The 22,198-nt window shown below is 39.4% G+C and overlaps 1 protein-coding gene across 7 annotated transcripts in view; it reads right to left on the reverse strand.

Moving 5' to 3' along the window:
- Nucleotides 1-22,198, reverse strand: part of GLIS3 (GLIS family zinc finger 3) — a 187,896-nt gene that overhangs the window by 163,028 nt on the left and 2,670 nt on the right. Inside the window, exons 3-4 of one of the 7 annotated variants that reach the window (XM_072859325.1) lie at nt 16,728-17,209; nt 12,060-12,185 (exon numbers count right to left, since the gene is read on the reverse strand). The exons of 5 other annotated variants lie outside the window; for them this stretch is intronic. In XM_072859325.1, coding sequence (XP_072715426.1) covers nt 12,060-12,185; nt 16,728-17,209 — 608 coding nt within the window. Of the gene's footprint in view, nt 1-10,081; nt 10,246-12,059; nt 12,186-16,727; nt 17,210-22,198 lie in introns of those variants that run through there. One more of the 7 variants, XM_072859327.1, reaches the window with a different exon arrangement.

Here is a 22,198-nt window from a genome sequence, read left to right on the forward strand (position 1 = left end):
TTTTTTTCAATAATTCAAAGCAGTATTTACAAAACGTTTGCAGTTGGAAAATCAGATGCTTTGCCAGTCTTTTAGACCTTTTTATTTCTTTAACAGTTTGTTTTTTCTGTTCTAAAATAATCCAGGGCTTTCAAAAACTTTAAAGAGAAGACATTTAGACAAAAAAAATTCCTATATACTCTCTTTCTCTTATCTTTCAAAGCCACTATTATTCCTCAGTAAATGACTTATCTTTGGTAGTTCACAATCCAAACTCAACTTTCTTTCAACACTATTTTTATCATATTAATTTCAACAAAACCTCTCCTATGAAGAATACCATATTAAGGAATTTAATTGGAATTAAATAAATAAATCAGTCTAAACCTCTAGAATCTAACATAAAGTTTTTTCGTACACTTTCAACACTTCTGCAGAAATATCCAGTATAGACATAGTTTTCCATTAGATTCTACGAAAGTCTAGCATTTTCTGATAAAACTTATATGACTTGTCCACAAAGGCTAAAAAATAAACTGCTCCAGCAACCTTTCATTCTGAGTTTCAACTTCACCCTTTGGCAGGGAGAAGTTACCATCTAAAAGAAATGTCTTTCCAGCTGTGCAGACCCTACCACCTCTGTCAATAGAAGAGGTTAATTAAAAAAATCTCTAGCTTAAAGAAGAAACTCATGCTGGATTCAGGGAACATTCATGCAATATTTTCCGTTAATAAGAATGTACAAACTCCTGCTTTCGTGACCAACGGGGGACACAGACATGTAGAAAGAGCTTCCCAGCTTGTATTTTCAGAACTCTCTCAGACAGCACTGGAGCTGATCTTCCCACTCACAAGGCCTTAGGCAGAGTCACCAGCCCAAGAAGATCCATGTTTTCTCCTCAGTCCACTTTCCTAGTACCACAGTTGTCAGTGATTGTGACTGTCTTCTACAGAATGCACACAAAGGTATGTCCTTTTCCTTCTTCTGGGAGGAAGACTTGTGCATTATGTTTTAGATTTGAAGGCTGAGAATACTTCAGCCATGTGCCTTCCAAAAAAAAAAAAACCAAAACACCTTAATTTTTTCCCCTTATAAATGTCAGTGCACAACAATAAGAAAATCCACAAGTCTAAACAGGTTCTTCAATCTACAGAGTATTAAGACCCAAATCTATGAAAACAGCTTTACAAACCCGCACAAGAGCTGAAGCCAATCTGAGTGTGTACTTATAATCAACACAAGTGCACAAGCATTTGCTAAACTTGAATCAAGAGTGGTGTTCATAACAGAATTATACCCGTATTTGAATTACACTTTCAAATTTCAGTCCTGGTTGCCCTACGTATACTGACATTTTCATCTTCTGTGGTCCAGACTATGATCCTTTACTCCCATGAGCCCTTAACTTTACACAGCATAGTATTTTGTAGGCGAAAGGGGTTCAGAATCTGTCACTACAATGTTTTCCATATCAGATAATAATTATGTCTGTCAAAGGCAAAATTTAAAATCAAGATCTCTTCAGACTTATTTTTCATATTAGACTCATCACTGAAGTTGGGGATTTGGCTTTTTTCCCCACAAGTGAAAGAGAAAGAATTTCTGCAAGCCCCAGGTTTCAGTTTCTCCAGCTCACAAAATCACAATTTACTGTACTTGCTCTTTACATGAGCAAGTTTTCCTTTTCCAACAGTGCTGTTCAACATAACCGATAGTGGTTGAGCTGCAGGAAGGTAAGAGGAGTGCTGAGGAGATATGAAAGACAAGGAGGAGACAGGGTTATCTGAGGTGCAGGATGAAGCTCCAAGGCACACCCCACACAAGCATGCTGGTTTCTAGAAAGTCTTGCTGGCAGAGCAGACCTAGAGGGAAAGGAGACAGAATTGTGGTGCTAGGGACACCAGGACTTACCCACCATCCCAACTGGTGGGGACCAGTGGCCTTTGGTAACCACCAGACAGGGGGCTATGTGGAACAGGCATAGGTGAAAAGTTTTCCAGTAGCTAACTAGACACATGGTCTGTCTCATTTGTTTTTCAAGTATTTTGTGGGGCAGACTCAAAGCTGTTCCACCTTTCAAATGCCCAGTAAGTTAAACATCCCAGTGAGGTATCAACCCTACTTAATTTCTGCACAGGACTTGTCATGAGGTCAATAAAAGTTTCAAAGCCTTCAGCAGCTTCCATATTTAGCATTAAAATTATTTTTCTTTTGTGAAAAAAGACTTCAAAACAGCCATAAGAAAAAACATAAAAAATTAATGTTGTTGGTCTTACACAAGATTCTAGTCAGAGTTAGCAATTTGACTATGAACTACACAAGGCCATTTTATGAAACAACGCTTCCCATCCCCATCCAAGTTAACAGTAATAAACAGACTGGCGAAAAATTAACAGTTTCACTGGGTTTTGAATACTGCCCAGAGTTTGTGTGTTCACAAATGAATGAATGGATGTGAACATACAAATCTATGTACAACTAATTTTCTCATTCCTTTTCCCTCTCCATGCATTTCTAAAATGCATTCAATGATCCAAAAATCTTTCATTATGACTTCTCTGCTCCTCCTCCCACCTTCACACCAAAACAAGTGCAGTTGAATAACAATCACTTCCACTGCAACCAATCAAGATGCCAGGAACAATATTCCCATCACGTGAAGCCTGGTAATTTCAGAGATAAATACTCATGGCTCATGGCAGAAATTTCCCTGTTCTCTTACGAACACACATAATACATTCAAAAATAAATGACTTTTCACATGGAAATAAGACGTGTAACCATATTTCATACCAATGAAGAAAGTAGTTGAGAAAGTATATGCAAGATGGGAAAGATGCCAACACAGCAAGCAGTCAAAATAGAAAGCCACTTCAGGTGGTGCAGCAAAGCTAGCAAGAATTTGAGTATAGATTAAGTGGGCAAAAACCACCAGCCTTTCACCTCTATGGGCAAAGGAGAGTCAGACAACAGCATTAACCATGCCACCGCTCAGGAGTTGGCCAGGAAGGGTACACAGGATACCAAAAGTGGTCTTCCAGTAGGCCTCAAGGTCCCAAAATGAACAGTATTTCTCTAACTCTACAAAAGATTTTTTAAACACTTCCTCTTATTTGAAAGCCAACTCATTTTCTAGCTACATGCTTAAGCAAATAAACATCCAAGCGGTCCTCTCTTAACTGCCAAAAGCATAAAAACATTGACAAGAAACAGTGTGGATTGCGTTAGAAGATACATTTCACTAATTAATTCACACCAGTGCTGGGTCAGTAGTTTTTTAGAAGAACATTTATTTGGGAATGCTGATTGACAGACCAATTATAGTTTGGTTAGCTGGAACTTGAAAGCCAACTGCAGATTTATTAACAGATGTTCAAACAGTAGTATATCATAAATGTAAGTTCAATCTAGATCAAATATGCTACTGCTGAACTCTTGAATTATGCTCTGAAATAAGCCATTGAAAACATCTGAGTAGGACAGAATAAGGATGTTGAAGTGTATGTTATGCAATTAAGAACTACATTTAGCTGCCAAAGTAAACTTCCTGTTGATAATGTCAGCAATGATGACGACTGGCTGTCATACTATACTGGCATTTGAATAAAGCATGAATTACAAATTCAGGCAAATATTAAAATTTATTCTGGGTTTTCTCAAATGCCTTTTTAGTAAGAGTATCTATTTTCATTTTACCTTTCTAAGTAAAAATTATTAAAGTGTATATAGAGAATTTTTTTTAAAACTTCTGTGCTCAAAACACTTATTTAGGATGTTTCCAAACTATTCATGGTAAAATTCTTGGTGACTCCAAAGCCTTTTCAGTGGCCAAGTCTCATTCAAGTCTCAGAAACAGACAGACTGAGACAAACTGTATTCCTAAACTTTAAAGTAAAGCTAATTTTTTGCGTAAAAGGCAGGACATACCACTATTTAAAACCACTCTGTTTAGTCTTAGATTCCTCATTCAAGTAACAGTAAAGAAAAGAGGAGCAATAAAGAAAAGAGCCATTCAGCTGAAATAGAGAGAAATATTTTTCATCAAAAACCCAAAATTTGAGGATACTGGAAAGCAGACAGAACCTTTTTATCACTGTATCTCCATCTTCAGTCCAGTCAATACCGAATACCACCTAAACAGAGGAACCTGTACAACTTCATTGCTGCTCATACGAGATCATCACTCTTGGTGCTCACAACCAACAAAACCTGAATACATTATAATGTTAAAAAAACATAACCCAGCCTAAAAATTCACTCTCTATTTGAATGGAACCCCTTTTTGGAAATGACATGATAACATTTCTTCAACCTTGAAGCTCCTAGAGCAGTTTGCAGGTCTCCAATCCCACAGCTCCCAAAAATGCAATGAAGCTGTGCCAGCCTGACCTGAGCAGTGTGCTCCCAATCACATGCGCTTGCTGTTAAAAGGGGCAGGGCCATGGTCACCCCTGGGAAAGAGAGACCATTCCTCCTTTTGGGAGCTGCTGGGCTAGTGGAGGGAGAGAGGGCTGGAAAGACTGCAGGGTACAGCATAGTGCCAGGATGGAGCTGAAGAGATGGCAGAGGGTGGACAGACAGTCACATCTCAGGGGAGACAGACAGAAAGACTTTGCAAAGGACTGGAGAGGACCGGGCAGGGCTTGCCACCATACCCAGACCCCTGCACTGGTGGCCAGCAAGGACTCCGTATAAGACCCTGTGGGATTTACGAATAAACATTTTCATTTTTCCTCTTACTACTTTCACTCTTCTCTTTTTATGAAGTTAGCCCTAGTTGTTATCCTTTTTTTTTTTTTTTTATAATGGCTAATTTAGAAAACTTACCTTAAGTCTTGGCGTATCTATTGTATAATGGCCAACCAGCATTCTCTATGACAGGCATTAACAACTGTTATCTCCACTAACAACTGTTATCTCCACTAACAGCTGGGGAACTGAATCAGACATTGCACGAAGTCGGCATTCCTGAAACCTTCTTGGGACTATTCAGCAGAGCTACCACTTGCAGACCACAGACTCAGAAATCACATCTGCCAAATACAATCACTTACATTTTTAGTATTGTCTTTAACCAATAAGAAAAGCAAAGAACATTTGGGGGGAAAAGTGACTTTAAAGCTTGCCATTTCCAACTGGCATTTGCCATTTCCAATTTGCATGCTCTTAATACTTGTCAGTGTTTTTTTAGCCACACTGCAAATTTTAATCTACTGGGTTTTTTTTAATCTACTAGTTTTAATCTACTGTTAAATATTTTAGTAATTAATTCTTCAAATCTCAATTCTGTAAAGGATTTGTACGAAATACAAGGTAGGAATCACCCAAAAAATTTTTGTAAAAGCAGAAGAGCCTGGATTCTCCTGCAGATGAGACAATACCAGTTCCATGAGACTGCAGGGAAAGAGCATTATCCCACTGCTCTGTTGGAGACCCAAATATAGCTTGTTTAGTGGGAGACAGATTTTAGCCTGATGGAGCTTATTTCCCTGCAGATAAGGTACAGACCAGATAGCAATGGTCAAGCACCTCCAATGCCTTCTCTTTTTTTTTTTTTAAAAAAAAAAGGCAGACACTGCAAGGAAGTGAAAATTGAAAAGTATGTATTTATAAAGTACTGCATGCACTCACCATTGTTTAAATATATTTTCTTCCTCACATTCATCTCCAATAAAAATCTTTATTTTTTAATGCTTCATTTCATTAAAAAATAAAGAGTACTAAGGCAAAGCCAGTCAAAGCAGCCTTTCCTGAACACAAAGGAATGCCTCCTGAATGAAAATAACATTTTACCCTGTTGATCTGCCCTCAAAGAAGTGGGAAGCTCTGCAAAATAATTCTGACCATGCAGACAAGAGTTACATCAATGTGCAAAGTAACTCCTTATTAGACCCCAAATATGAAGTTCTGAGTACACCGCTGATACCAACAGGAATTTGGCTGGACCAAGACTTGGTGTCATTTCAGGGAACTAAGGCTTTTGGACGCATTTGCAAGGGGAAAGGATAGTGAGGAAAACAGAAGTTTCCTCACCATTGCACACAGTTACCACAGGTCAGCCAGGACACCAGTTCTTCTCACTGGCTGAAGTTCAACCACTCCAACCACCAACAGGAGACTCATGCCCTGGAGGTGTCCCCTTGGACAGTATCCGCCTGCCATGTGAATACCTGCAGGGCAACCTGTCAGGCCAAAATTCTTTCCAGAGCTTTTACAAGAGAAATGTTATGCTGCAACTGCTTTGTTATAATAACTAAAGCTGGGGAAGGCATGTCTCTTCTGCTGACCTCTCAGCTCAGTGCTGTCCTCAGACAAAACATCAGACTCATAGTTAAATTGGCAAACCTGAAGAGATGGTGGTCTCTGCTCATTAAAGCATAATAATCAACTGTAGACAGACTCTCTTCTCATTATCATTTGAAACTTCTTATACAGAAAGACAAAAGTTGGCAGGTCTACACCAGGCAGATGCAGTGAGTCACTTAAAACAGTGTCAGTATTAGTATTACACATGCCTGTATGCTTCTTCATGACAAAAATTTGCTACTGTCAAGACAGCCAGAGCTACAGTGACTGACTGATGGTACATTTCTCACATGCATCAGCCAAAACCAGGACACCCTCTTCTACTTTCAGTTGCCCATATAGAGGCCCAAAGATGTCCAATTTTAAGGTGAAATTTTACAGAACTCTAGACATGTGCTTCCAAAAAAAGAACAAACAAATGCTCAAGTATACAAACTGTGTGTTTGTATTGTGAAACAATATCTGCATGTAAAAACACACACATGCCATGCTGAAGTTACACACATATATGAAATTTTAGTCAATCACATGCTGGCACACACATCATCTGAATGTAGTTTGCAAGCAAACAGCTGTAGGTTTGCACAAGAATAGTTCTCATCTGAAACCTAGCTCCCAACTTCAAAAAATCTCACTGCAACAGTTTAAGGATATTTCTGGGTACAGATGTAGGATGGCAGTAAGTTCAAAAACACAGGACTAGATCAGTGAACCCAGTTGCAAGAGTGACCAATCAAAGATGCAAACATTTTTCATTATTTCAGAAGTATCTCAGTAACTGTTTAGTTAACTAACTTAATTTCTCCTGAAGGTCAGTCTCTAGAAATGTCATGTGTACAGATGTACAGCCTTGTTATAGAGCAAGTAGGATAATCGACTGCAACGACTGCCAATTTATGCAATTTAAAACATCCTGTCAGAAGAAACATACTGCAGTGCTCTCATTCATTTATTGAAATTTGAATGATATGCATCCATAACAGAAACAAAAAAGTCTAAGATACTCAATTACCAAACCATTGGCTAATGTCCTAAGTGTCCAAATACTGGTTCTTCCTGAGCAGACAACAAAATTCATGATAGGAGTTGAATGGAACAACTTCCACCACAGAATAGGGTAATTGCCCCAGAAAGGAATTACTCTTTCTGATCATCTTGTCATAAAGGCTTTTAAAATGTTTTTACTGGTGAAAAGACAGCAGTAGCAAAAGTGAACCTTATTCTGTTTCAGCCTATTAATGTGTCAAATGGTTAGACTAAATAGGGATAGATTTCTCTATACAGCCCAGGGAAAACCACTTAAACCACTGGTTTGATCAACTGCATGGTATCTGTAGAACTGACCACATAAAACCCCAATGAACTGAGATTTTTATCACAAGGAAAAGTTCCATTTTATTCTGTTTAGAGCTGCAACTGGAGAATATTGCCTGGACACGTGTTTTGGTTGGGTTTTTTTGGTTGGGTTTTGTTTGTTTTTGTTTTTTTTTCACAAAGACCTATGTATCAGCTGTATCCTGTATCATGAGACTGAGGGAAAGGGCTCAGAGAAGGAAAAAGCTCATTCCCTGCTCCTGCCCCAGGCCCTCCTGCCTTTCATGATGTAAGACACATTCCCTACACGCCTTTCCCATGCTGGGGGGACTATGGAGCTGACTTCCAACTTTTAGAAACAATTCAATGGTTTATCAGCTTCCGCAGCAAATGTAGCCCTGTGACACCCAAACACTACTAGTCCTACCTCCTAAATCTCTCTAGAACCACTGGCCACAAAAAGCTGAAGGGCATGCTTGCCACCTGCAGAGTTTCACAAACATCGGTATAAAATGGCAATATTTGACTTAGCCCCATAAATATGATGGTTAAATGCAGACAACAAACTTCTCTAGCTGTTCACCCAGTCTCAAAAATGTTCCCCCTTTATGAATAATCTAGATTTTTATTTTAGGACAATGAACAGAAAGTGTTTATTGGTTTTGCAAGATCAACTATCAAAGATAAATTAGGAGATCAAAACCCCACCTAGAGCCACCAAAAATGAAGATGTTTCTTTGCTGAAATACAGAAGTAGTACCACTTTACCATCAAACAAGTTTCACTGGCAAAGTCACAGCGGTCAATAATGACTATTTTGCCATAATTCCGCTTACCCAACAAGTTTACCATGGGTGATAAAAGATAAAAAACACACTTGGCTGTTGCAAGACTACAGTAAGCACTTCATGGCACTACATTTGTTCTGGTACTTACAGTTAATACCACATTTAAAAATTTTTTGTTTGCTCAAGAGACAATAATCTCCCCATTTACTTATTTACTATAGACACTTACATCACACCCATTACTATGTATTATATCTTCATCACTGTCATTGTCACTTGCATTGCAGTAATGCCCAGAGTCTTCAGTAGCAGTTGTGTCTGTTACTGGGCAAACATAAAATAAATAAACTCTTCACCATGAATCCGAACAGAGAAGAGAGACAAATGGGGAGAGTGAGAACAGGGGGACACAGAGCTAAAATGGGACACAACGGGTCAAGAAGCTCCAGCAGCGAGTACCACAGCAGAGACCAAAATAAAATTCTGCCATGCTGATGCAAATACCAAGTTTTGACAACAACATCAGTTGACCCATGTTTTTACATCTGCATCTCTGCATTCCCTGCCCTGTGCTCCATCTGCTGCACCCAACGCATATTGAGCTGGCATCTCAAGTCTGCTGAAAAGATGATCTACACTCTTAAAACTAGCAGTGAAAGACAGCCGCCACTAATTAAGGTATAAGGTAATATGCAATGCCTGCAAAAACCTCACTGGCCTGAGATGAAATTTACCTTGGAAGGGATAAGTGGTACAGAAACACAGACAAAGGAACACATGCAGGCTATTTATAATCCAGTTAGAAACAGGTCAGATACATTTTAAGACAGTTTATTGTCCAAGCTAAGCCAAAGTTTAAACATGTAAGCATGGTCCTTTAAAAAAAAATCATACTAATTCCCCTAGCTTCCCTGAACTCTGAGACAGAACTAATTATCAAATTCAGCTTCAGAAAGACCAGCCATAAGTAAAACAGAAAAGAAAAAAATCTCATTGCTCCAGACAATTCCCGCTTTTATTCACAGAGGAATTATAGAATCATAGAATTATAGCATATCTCAAGTTGGAAGGGACTCATAAGGATCATTGAGTCCAACTCGCTGCTCCTCACAGGACTATTCCAGGTATTTACAACTGTGTGAGTATCCTGAAAGTAAATGAAAGACCATTTTTGCCTTTTACATACAGAATAGATGTCAGAAGAGCAGCTTCTCTTCTTGTTGTTTTCCATGGCTGAGGGGTAGGAGAGAGCAGCTAAAACAAAGCAAGCAGTTAGTATGTTTCCTGTTCACCATCATCAAACAGGTCTGCAGCAGTGGGGGACCAAATTAAAGAACACATTACCGTGGTGAAGGTCATGTTATAGCACTGCTAGGAAAGACAACATAGTTCAAGAAGAACACAATAGTAATACGCAAAAAAGCCAAATCAACATGCAAAATTCCGTATTTGCACACATCTCTGCTTAACTGTGCACCAGGCTGCTTTTTGGCCCCCTGCTCCTCCACGTAAAGGCACAAACAACCTGTTCTCTCTCTGTAGGTGCACATGCAGCCCTGAAATTAATTTTGTGTTTGACATCAATAAATTGCACTTCAGGTGGAGATCTGAAAGCACTGTATAAATGTAAAAATAACTTATCCAAAATTAGCCAGTGAAAAGAATAGAGGCACAGCAAATTTAAGTGACTTACCCATATTCACACCAAAATACTCAGATCTTACTTCACTCAGAGGGAGAGGTGGCCTCAATGCAGTTTTCAAGAATTTTCAGGTACAAAACTTCCAGAACTTTCATATTTCAACTGGATTTTTATTCCAAATGTCCCCTATAAAAAGGTGGCTGAAACAGTCATCTCTGTATGAAAACAGATTTTGTTAGTGCCACCTCCTGGTGATAAAACAAAACTGAAAAATCATGCACTAAGCTGAAGATTCTCAAAGTAAAGTGAATATATAATAGTATGGCCTGTTTTGATTTGCTTGTTTATGATGGCTTGACCTGAGGCATCAAATTTTCCACTCTGCAAACTTGAAGGAGGATACAAAATTCATTAGCCATTTTTAGGATGACATAAGTGCAGATGCATAAGCATCCTTTAATCAGTGACAACGGAGAAAAAAAATGAAATGCTACATTCCTGGAAGAGTCACCCTCTCAGAAAGGTACACCTGCCTTGATTTTATCCTTTGGGAATTTTGGTGGGGAGGATATTCAAAGGCATACTGATATCTCCACTGGAGGTTGCCCATGAGGTCATGAGCTTGCTGTAGCCTCCCCCATCCAGATTGCTCATGCTTTCTTTGCAGCCTTCAAGCTGGAGATACTCTTTGGATGCCACTGACAACAGCGAGCTATCATCATGGTGAAAACAGGTGTCATAAAGCTATAGATAAATACACCCCATCACCTTCAACGGGTTTGCTCCAGTCTGAAAGAATAATATTTGGTCTAAGAAAATTATAAAATATGATCTTTACTTAAATCTACCCCTTCGCTATACTGTATTTTGGATAGCTGCAATTCATTTTAAAGCTCACTGTCCAGGCCCACAAAGCAGAGAATAAAGGTATAAGGCTGGGTATGACAGAAGTTAAATTACACTCTTAACGCAGAATGGGTAAATGTTGGCAATATGCCTAATACTCTTGAGGGATTTTACAGTTCCTATGTAAAGCAGATCCTTTTTGGCATTAAGCCTAACACTCTTCAGGGAATTTTTGTAAGTTGCCTGGGGCCTTTATAACACATAGTCCAACATGCGTTTTGGTATCACCAGCTATCTTTATTTTCTTAAACATTTTGTTCTTCAACAAAATTCTGAATGCTTAAGATAAAGACTCTAAAAGTACAGAGTCAAAGTCAATGTAAATCACTGCCTTCCATCATTTGTGTTCCAGAGTTGCCTGAAATTTATTTATGTTCAGGAATTAACCATGCCTGAAACATGACAGATAGGAAAAAAAAAATTAACCTGAAATAAGCACTCAAAAGGAATGTCTTGCAACAGGAATCTGTGCACCACCTTTTACATAAAAATGAAGCAAACCTCTTGTATATTCTATGAGAGGCATACCAAGAACAACAGTGAACCTTCTCAAACCTGACCAGGATTGCTGGTCATCCAGCCGCTAAAACTAATGCAGAATTAAACTCGGGGAGTCTTATGTTCTCAGCTGCGCCCTTTTGGAAAGTCCTAGACCAGACAAAAGAATCCACCGAGACCCATCCCTACTGTCTTCAGAATGGATTTCCCCAACAACTGCCAGAGCTGCAAGTAATGATTTCCTTGCCTTGATGGATCCTGCGTTGTTTTTCAAGCATATCAAGGCCACTTGAAGCACATGTAAAGCTGGAAAATGTGTCATGCTGGATAAGACTAAGATCATTATCACTTAATCACTTTGCTGTACCTAAACATCATCAATAACCAGGCTTTAAAACTGCTGACAACTGATTATAGAAAACAACTGAAAAAGAAAATGTCTTGAGTCAAGCCTTCTGCGTTAAGGAACTGCACAGAATACTGATGAACATCTTTTTTCAGACTGTGCCAACTGACACATAAAAACAACAGTACTAGAGAGCAAAATAAGTACATTAAAGAGATTTCAAGTGTGGCTCAAGCTGCTTACTGATTAACACTTCTGCATATAACACTCCTCACAGACCTGTGCAGTTATTGTTCAAAAGTGAAACAAGGCTCTCTTGGCAACTGGAGACAAATGATCCTCCCTGAGCAAGTTCACAGTTCTCACACAGCTTAGCAGCATTGGAGCTGCTTCTTCTTCCAGAGCCTACGGGGAAAAGAAAAAAACAAATCCCAATCCCAAGATTTAATGCCTGTTAACTATTTGCAGCATAAGGAAGAGCCTTAATGATCTCCAACAGGAAACATGCTCATCTTACACATGAGTATTAGCTAACTGACTCATTTTACTAGAAAAAATTTACAGTCACATTTGCAAGAAAATAGGAAATAAAATACAAAATGCTTTTTCATGTCAAGGAACAAACTTAACACTGCAGAAACCACAGAAATGGAAGATGACAGCTGTCTTTTCAATGGCCCTGGAAAGGAGAACAAAAGGGGTCCATGCCTATCTGCACAAGTTTCTGCATTTCTTACAAACAAATGTTCAGCTTTGCTTCTTCAAGTCCCACCTCAAGTATTTTCATGTCAACTCTTCACAACTATTATATAGTCTTAGTCACATACGCACATGTTGACTACACTGGTTTTAGTAGACCAGTCAGGGTGGAACAAAAGGCCAGACTGGTTTCCAAGGCTTGAACTTCCCATGTGTGCAGTGCCACCTGCTCCCAGGGAGAATGGGGGATGCAAGGAGATGGCTACGGCTCTCATGACTGGGAGTTGCTCACGATTTCTAGAAAGTCTTGCCAGACATATCAGCTCAAACCACAATCACATAAGGAAGACCAAAAGCCAGGCTGACAGGCTGCCTCTCCCCTCCCCATGTCCATGTTGAACCTCTCCACTGGGTTATGAGCACGGTGACTGGAGGTGCAGCAGCTGCACCACCTCCACCAACAGCACCTCAGCATAGAAATTCGGTCACAGTGGCAATTCTCCATCAGCCAAATCCATGCTGCTTTAGGGCTACAATATATTGTCTTACAGGACAGGAAAATCCACTCCTAAACTTGAATGAACTGCCATAAGCATGTTAAGTATGATCACAGCAATTCAGACCAGGGATCCAACTCCCCCAGCAGGACCCTCCCCTCAGTGGTGCTTACAAATAATGCTGAGGGAAAAATACAAGGTGTCCTCCCGAACTACTCCCACAGCCATCTTCTGCAACTACCTACACCAGCAGGGATGTGTTTATCTTTAATAATTCTTGATGGAATTATGCTCAAAAACATGTTTTAATTCACTGAGTAAGAGAAACCAGTATATGTGTTGAACATATTGGTAATTTCAGAAAATATGTGTTGTTTTCAGAAAGATTTGGGATTTTTATTACCACATGAGACATGAGAACGCTCAGGATATGCCTGGACGTAGTCCAGCTCACACTCACAAGTCCATTGTCTGCACAGAGGAGTGAATAAGACAAGCAATAAGAACAGCTACTAGGTTTTCTAGAAAACAAAATACTATTCAGATGTGTATAAAGTGCAGATATGCTGGTAATAAATTGTTGAATACATAACTTTTGGACATCACTACATTTAGATCACAGTTCTAATTTGACCTATTTGAAAACACTTTAAAAAAAAATTACCTTCTTAATAGAACACTCAGGAGAAAGCTGGATTTTTTAAATTATATTGTTTTTCATTACCAGGCTTCTGTCAAAAGATCTGCATTGATGAGAGAAGTTGAAGACCAGTGCTGGCCAGGTTATTGTGTTGTGTCTTCCTTTACTGTTCTCACCCCTTTCGCCTTTCTGCCTGATGTCTCTCTAGCTCACTTTCACCTCAACAGATACTGTCAGTAAAGATCTCTTTCTAGGCCTGAGTAAATCTAAAAGGTGTGAAACCAATTATTCACAAAAAGTGGTCAAATACACATATCCAACAAAATGACAGACTGTAGATTTCCAATGCCAAATACCTGTACTGTTATGCCTCAATTTTGCATCTAATTTCTATGTGAAAATATCTAATATGGGTACACAAAAGTGTACACTCCTACCAAAAAAAAAAAAAAAGAAAAATCACTGTCCTAGCACATTTTTCCATACTGGAAAAAATCCACCATTATACTATTTTCTTTTTCATATGCACAACACAGTACTAGAAAGCTTATTATACCATCAGTACCACACAGGAGGTAAAGCAACTTAGGTCAGAGATGTAGACCGGTGCATGTTCAGACTTGCTTTTTTTCTCCACACAGTAACACAGCACAATGTGCTTCAGGTTCTCATCATGCACAAAAGCGTAACCGTTTCTCTTAATGTGACCTAGGTGGCATCCTTTCTAAAAATCATCTCCTTTCAAAGCTTTGTAATATTATACAAGATAAAGAGAGTCTTCATGCAAAGTAAAGACTCTTTGCATGTTGTGGTTACTGTAGATTATTACTTGTTCTCTTTTTCTGCACTCAGCACCACCTTCTGTCAAAAAAAACCACCTCTGTAAAAAACAAGGCACACAATTGGACTGCCCCCAAATATTCTGTTCTTTCCTCCATCCCAAACTGAAGCTCCTGTTTGTTTTTTTTAAACTGTTTTATCCATTATTGAAAGAATGCTGGGAAACTATTCCAAAACCACCAACAAGTTATTTTGTGGTGTGTCTTGCTGCTTTTATTATCCCATGTGTTTTAAAGTAAAAAAACAACAAACAACAAAAACAACTTTGAATAGTGCAAATCTCTATAACTGATACTGAGACAACTGTAAAAGGAAAACTGTTGTCTTCTCAAGATGAAGGTTTAACTAAAATAAGTACCTACCAAATTACATTTCCCTCCGTGTACCCACCACTAGAAAAGGACAAAATATGAAAGAGCTGCACAAGCATAAACTACATCAATAGTTTTACAAGGTTTACAGTCTTATTTAAATACATGATATGCTTTATACAGCATAGCAAGGTTCAAAGTCTTAGAAAATTATCTGGACATGACCAAGTGAATGAGACTTAGCCCTTCCATAGTGGGTACGTTCCCAGAATGTATAATCTTCAACTCTGTAAGTGGTCCTGCTAATAACAAGAATTTTAAAGCATGAGGAATTACGAATCCCAATTCATAGAAACACAGAATCTGAAGCCCATCGTATCTGAAGTTCACACTATCTTGTCTAACCAGCACTGTTTATACATAAGCTTCCTTAATGCCAGCCCTTCAGCTGAATTCTCTATTCGCTGTCCCACAAAATTACAGACTACTTTACATATGTGAGAGCTAATCAGGCCAAGAAGGAAAGATGGAAACGACAGCAGCTAGGAACAGAGCGGTCAGGCACAGCAGATCAAAATTCCCAAACCAAGAACATTAAACTAGGTGACATTCTCTTCACCCTGTAATGCTGCTCTGCAACACATACTGCAAATGGATCAGCTGTTATGCAGGGCTATTTTAGAGATCCCTACATGAATTCCCTGTTTTTAGGCATGTAATTTTGCAGACAGCAGGAATCAGGATCTACCTATAGTGAAAGAGAGATAGAAAAGTTCCTTCAAAGCTCATCATATGAGGAGTCCACCTCGCTTCACTGTAGCAGAAGCTTAAAGCTATATGCTGTGAATTACACCCAGCACCACCACCAAAGCAAGCACCAGACGGGTGATCTCAGAGGTCACTCCATGAATATGTATATGCATTACCACTGGTCTGAGTCAGCAGAGCACTCAAGCATGCAGTTAACTTTCAACTTGTTCTGAAACGATACTGGTTTCAAGCCTGTGAGCCTTGCTGAAGAGGAATGGACTTTCTAAGTTTTCGAAGGGAAGTGATGAAGAAAAACAGAAAACGGAGAGAAGCAATACACTTGGAATAAAATGGGAAACCTCTGTCTCCTTTTCTGCACTTTCACTCAGGTATCAACACAAGCTTTTCTTGGTATTTTAAACCATTTAATTCTTTTCTGTACATTAAATTCTCATGTCTATGTACATTCAGTTTCAAAACTATAATACCAAAACTTCTCCAGCATGACCAGAGTTAAGAAGTACTGAAAACTTAAAAGTTCTGTTTTGACTTCAAAGACCCAAGAGCAGACAGTCAAGTACTTTCTCATAGATAGGTAAATCTCTGATGCACAAGCACTTACTCACAGAGGACCAGCCTCCAAATTTTGTAAGAGCTATGCATCATTATTTTCTACAGCATAAACAGCAGTTCCAAAAAATGGATTGCAAATCTATGGTCAAGAATTGCTCCAAAGTGCTTTACAGCTTGTCCAGCCTAAGCACTCTAAAAATCATAACTACGTTGCTGCTTTCATCAGTAAGCAGCTGTTAGTGACCAGTGGAAAGCTGTGTTCATGCATCCAAGAAGGAGCATTTCTGGCAGCACTCACAAAATTCTGGTGCCACAGAACATAAAATGACTATCTGGATTTGTTGAGTCAGGGGGTTAGGTTAGCAAAGCAAAGTCAAACTACACTGTTTATAAAGAATCTTAGGACAACTCAGGGATTCTGAGCAACTCCTATGTAATACAAAGCCCTTGGGAATAATCAAATTATTAATTACTTTTGTGGAAAATTGCAAAACATTTTGTTTCAGTATCTCTTCCTTTGTAGTAAAAGAGTGGTAAAGAAGAGACTGGATTCTACCTACTAAATCCAATACCATCTGGGTATGTGATATTGGAGAAGAAATGCTATTACTAATAGCAATAGAAAAAGGACTCTTACCTTCACCTGTGCATGGGGAGAAAGTATTTCCAAATTCTTGCTGCTTTGGCTTTAAAGGCTGTGGGGCTGGCAGTCCTGGGGGCTGTGGGACTTGTAATAAAGGTTTCCCATTTGTAACCACTTGTTTCCTGGGACTTAGAGCAGGAAGGTGAATAGTACTGTCAGTGATGTTGCTCTGAGGAGCTACCCCTCCTCCAAGGGGCATCTTTAAGTGTAGGCTGGCAGACAAGTTTCCAATAGCTGGGCTTGGGGTGCTGCTATTTGAAGATGGGCAGGGCGTTCCTGCATGAACGCTGATAGGTGGGATCTGCTGTCCACTGATCATCCTAGGTCCATGAGGAATACCTGTTGTCCAATAGCTCATATTGCATGACCTCCCATTCATTTTTAAGAAGTTAATGTAATCAAAGTGTGTTTTTACAAACCCACAGCTATGACTGATATCAATCCAAAGCCAGTAAGTAATCCATTGTGTATTATGCCTGTTTAAAAAAATACATAAATAAAAAAAATTTATATTGTAGTAAATAATACATGAAAGGGGACTGCACATGACTGTTAACTTTGTGACATTACTGGTTACAAGAAACAAAGTACAAGCACTATATGGTCTGTCAGGGAGAAAGAACAAAACCAAGCAATGACTTAGAGCTCTAACACAGTGAAAACCTGCCTCTTCAAAAGCTAAAGTTTGCAATAAGGTCAGCTGCCTTCACATTAGCTAAACCAGCCATGAAATTAAGTGAATGCTGACCAAGTGCAAGAAGGCAGCCAGGAGTGAAAAGACTCTCTGATAGGGAGTTTTCATTAGGCTGAACACGACTATCGCCCCTTTTTCTGCCATCTCCTCAGTCTGGTAATTAAAATGGTGCTGAAAAGCACACACAGTAGGCCAGCACTACGCAGATATAGACAAAACAGGAAAGAGATACCAGTTCACGTTCTAAAGGATGTGCATACAACAAAATGAAGAGGGAACAGCAAAACCACAGAAATGCCTCTATGGTCCTTCAAACTCTGTGGCACTTCACAATAGAAAAGTATTGCAAGAAAGCACAGCACAGAAGTACTCATCAACATAACTGCAATCACTTCAAAAGTAGATGCTTATTGTAAGCCTATAGATATGCCATAATTTAAATGTAATCATACAGTAGCCAATAATTTTTGAACTCTGACTTTTCATCACTTATGTTTTCCTGTTATTTAAATCTTAGAAGACAAGACTGGTAAGGGCTTTCAGAGATCACCTCAGCCACAACCTACCCCAAGGCAGAATCAACTAGATCTAAACTTTTCCTGACATAAAAAAGATTTGTAGGCAAAAGCTGCACTTGTCAGTGTAAATCACTGGGCTAAGATATCACACAGATGGGATAATTTCAGCCCTAACTCAGCTGAACAGCACATGCCAAACTTTCACAGAATCACAGAATCGTATAGGTTGGAAAAGACCTTTAAGATCATCGAGTCCAACTGTAAACCTAACACTACCAAGACCACCACAACACCATGTCCCTAAGCACCACATCCAAACATCTTTTAAATACCTCCAGGGGTGGCGACTCAACCACTTCCCTGGGCAGCCTGGTCCAATGCTTCACAACCCTTTCAGTGAAGTAAAATTTCCTAATATCCAGTCTAAACCTCCCCTGGTGCAACTTGAGGCCATTTCCTCTTGTCCTATCACTAGTAACTTGGGAGAAGAGACCAAACCCCACCTCTCTACAGCCTCCTTTCAGGTAGTTGTAAGAGAGCGATAAGGTCCCCCCTCAGCCTCCTTTTCTCCAGGTTAAACAACCCCAGTTCCCTCAGCCGCTCCTCATCAGACTTGTGCTCCAGACCCTTCACCAGCTTCGTTGCCCTTCTCTGGACACGCTCCAGCCCCTCAATGTCTCTCTTGTAGTGAGGGGCCCAAAACTGAACACAGTATTTGGGGTGCAGCCTCACCAGTGCCGAGTACAGGGGAACGATCACTTCCCTAGTCCTGCTGGCCACACTATTTTTGATACAAGCCAGGATGCCATTGGCTTTCTTGGCCACCTGGGCACACTGCTGGCACATATTCAGGTGGCTGTCAACCAACACCCCCAGGTCCTTCTCTGCCTGGCAGCTTTCCAGCCACTCTTTCCCAAGCCTGTAGTGTTGCATGGGGTTGCTGTGGCCCAAGTGCAGGACCTTGCACTTGGCCTTGTTGAACCTCACAAAATTGACCTCGGCCCATGGATCCAGCCTGTCCAGGTCCCTCTGCAGAGCCTTCCTACCCTCAAGCAGATCAACACTCCCGCACAACTTGGTGTCATCTGCAAACTTACTGAGGGTGCACTCGATCTCTTCATCCAGATCATTGATAAAGATATTAAACAGAACTGGCCCCAGCACAGAGCCCTGGGGAACACCGCTTGGGGAACACCGCTTCATCACTAGGTTCATATGTTTAACATTAAGCACACGTTTAAGTAGTTTTTTCAGTCATAGACTCAGTACCTAATTAACTTGTTCAGACAAACAAATTAAATTGACAGAAACAAAACAAGTACGGCTTCAATTATGGTTTTCATTCATGTATAATTAAGATTTTAATTAAGTATTACGATCTCGCAGCAGCAAAACCCTGAACTGTAACTTTTACCTTCAGCACATGACATTTTCAACACTGAAGCCAATAAGATTATAACCATTATATTCATGATTGAATTTCATGTAAAAACTTCACACTTAACCCTTTGCTTACTATGATTCTGCAATGTCTCAATTTACTCCAACTGTCAAAAAAACCCAAAGAAAACATCCCTGTTTCGCAAAACTGCATTCATAGCACACTTCCAGATTAGAGTAAAAGCCATCTAAGTGTCTGTATAGACATATATGCATAGATAATCACACACACTCTCCAGTTAAAACTCACTAATAATGAAAGGTCTAAGCATATTATCTTCAAAGGCAAGAGCAAAATCCCTACTGACATTAATAAGAGAGATATGCCCTAACCACACTTAAATGGTCATAAAAGATTTATTCTACATACTATTTTTCATTGTTACATTTTTATATTATGGGAATGAAAATTGTAAAGCACACCAATTAAAAGTAATATTATTTATTTTCATGCCTGGCTGAAGCATAAATCAGTCTCTGCAATTCAATCAAGGACAGGGAGAACTGAATGTTATTAAATTCTCAGAGTTTGTTTTAAAAGCAGAATGTACCTCGCCCTAACACAGGTGACTAGATCCTTAGAAAAGGACATACAAACAAAGGCAGTTGTTTTGCTGGTAAGGCTATATACCATGTCACTATAAATTGGCTACATATAAAAATCCTTCTTGCCTGTAATTCTTGTCTGCAATTTTAAGTACATTAGAAAAGTACTAATATAATCAAGAAAAAACTATACATGACAAATGCTTTACTCAAAAAAGCACCTTTAGTTTAATCAACAGAAGAATATTTCTTATGCAGACGTACCAGCCCTATAAAATCCAGGTCAATATACAACTTGTGCTGTTAGTAGGTTGGTCTCCTTCACTATTCTTCTCCAGTAATATTATCTCTTACAATGAGTAACAGTGTTCTGTGCTATCATTGTCTCAATTTTATCATGGGCTACTGCTGGTTTTTTTACACTTGAAGAAAAGGCCTCTGGGCCCGTAATTTCTTTCCTCATGCTAGTAAGCTGTATTTTGAACCAAATGACCTGAAAATACAAACAAAACCACCTTTTTTACGAAAGCAGAAACAAGTTAAGTAATGACTCTACATTTTCTTCCTCTAGTCTTCTTCCTGGTTCTATCGTGAAAATGTATAACATTACATTAACATGCAAATCAGCGCTTCCTTTCTTTAAAATATTAAAGCACCTTGGAGAGCGTAACTTTTCCCATTTTTTTAATTATTATTTTGTGGTATTTTCAATATTATTTACTTGTCCATGAGTGGCTTTTCATTAATTAGATTTGTTTAGCATTAACTTCCATCATTATGTCAGGACCTTCTCATATCAAAGTCAGAGTGGCCAAACTGATTCAAACCAAAACAACGGATTACCTAGAGGTGCATTAAAGCACATATAACTAACTAAATACCAATTGGACATGAATTATATTCTAAAAGTCTAACTGACTTTTGCATCAGATCCATAAATAGCTCCCGATTATAGCCACCTGTAATAGTAAAAAGACATGATCAATTTCTAACCGAAGTGATCTTGGAAATTGTAGGAATACAGAATCAAATACAACAGCTTATTTAGAAATAAGTTTAGAAATCCTGAATAGGGTTGAAACTTAATGTACTAAGTTAAAACACAAAAAAAAAAACCACAGAAAAGAATACTATCCTGAGACTGAATGGCTGTGCTGACAAATTCTTTTGTTCTACCAAGGGAACACAAGCACTTGCCACCTTTTAATGAAATATTTCTGTCCATCGGTGAGATATTGTAGTGACCTTTTCATGCTCCCACGGATGTTAAAGGAAATATAAATATGTCCACTGCTTCTAAAGTCTCATTTTTTTTTAAGCTGGCATTACTCAAAGGTCTATGACTCTGCATCTATCAATAACAGCATGACAACATAATTACTCAAAATCCGTAACAATGATTCATAAATTCACTTTCAGAAAGCCATGTAGTAAAATTTAAATTCAAGCTGAAGCCCTGGCAAATCCAAACACTAATCCTTCAGAAAGCAAAACAGAAGAAGAATTCACAAATCTGTGCCTGCAGCACAGTATACCATATAGTCTACTTTTACAGTGCAGTTTTGAAAAGTAATCAGAGTTGGCTTACTGCTTCACCCACTGAAATAAGACAAAAGATACATTTCAACGTCAATAAAAGCTGAATTACTCCACTGCAGAGATCAGTTTAAGGAATTGTAATAAATCCACCTCAGGAGACACTTTCACAAAAGTAGTTATCAGACACTGGCACTTCACACATAGGGTAGCAAGCACTATCCCAAACCAAAGGAGAAGACTGAAAGACAATGCACGGAACAGTCCCTAGCATACATTGCAGAAAGCAAATGCGAACCGTAAGCCGCTCCCTTGGGACTGTGTGCTCCAAGACTGTGAGCACCTTCCATCATCGCCACCACGACCAGGGACAGGCAAGCCTCTCTCCACGTCCCCTCCCCGATCCTCTCAGCACAAGTCCAGGAAAACATTTACTTCCTACCAGAGCTGAGCTACCACAAGGCCACCTGAAGGGGCTACCTCCCCTTTAAGCTCTGCTCTCCCCTGCCAGTCCTTCCCTCCTTGTGTGGCCATGGTATCTGGAGCATCACCAGTCAGTGGCACCATGGTGAAATACTCAGAAGTCACTGCCTCCCCTGACATCACACCCTTGATGAGTCAATCTGGGTGGACTCGAGGACTAGGGTGGAGAGGGGGGAAAGGACAGCCACCAAAAGCTATAGGGATGCCTCACCTCAGCCTCACTGACCACTCAGTGTTTACAGAAATGG

This window comes from Ciconia boyciana, chromosome 4 (assembly GCF_034638445.1).
Source record: "Ciconia boyciana chromosome 4, ASM3463844v1, whole genome shotgun sequence".
NCBI classification, from domain to species: domain Eukaryota; kingdom Metazoa; phylum Chordata; class Aves; order Ciconiiformes; family Ciconiidae; genus Ciconia; species Ciconia boyciana.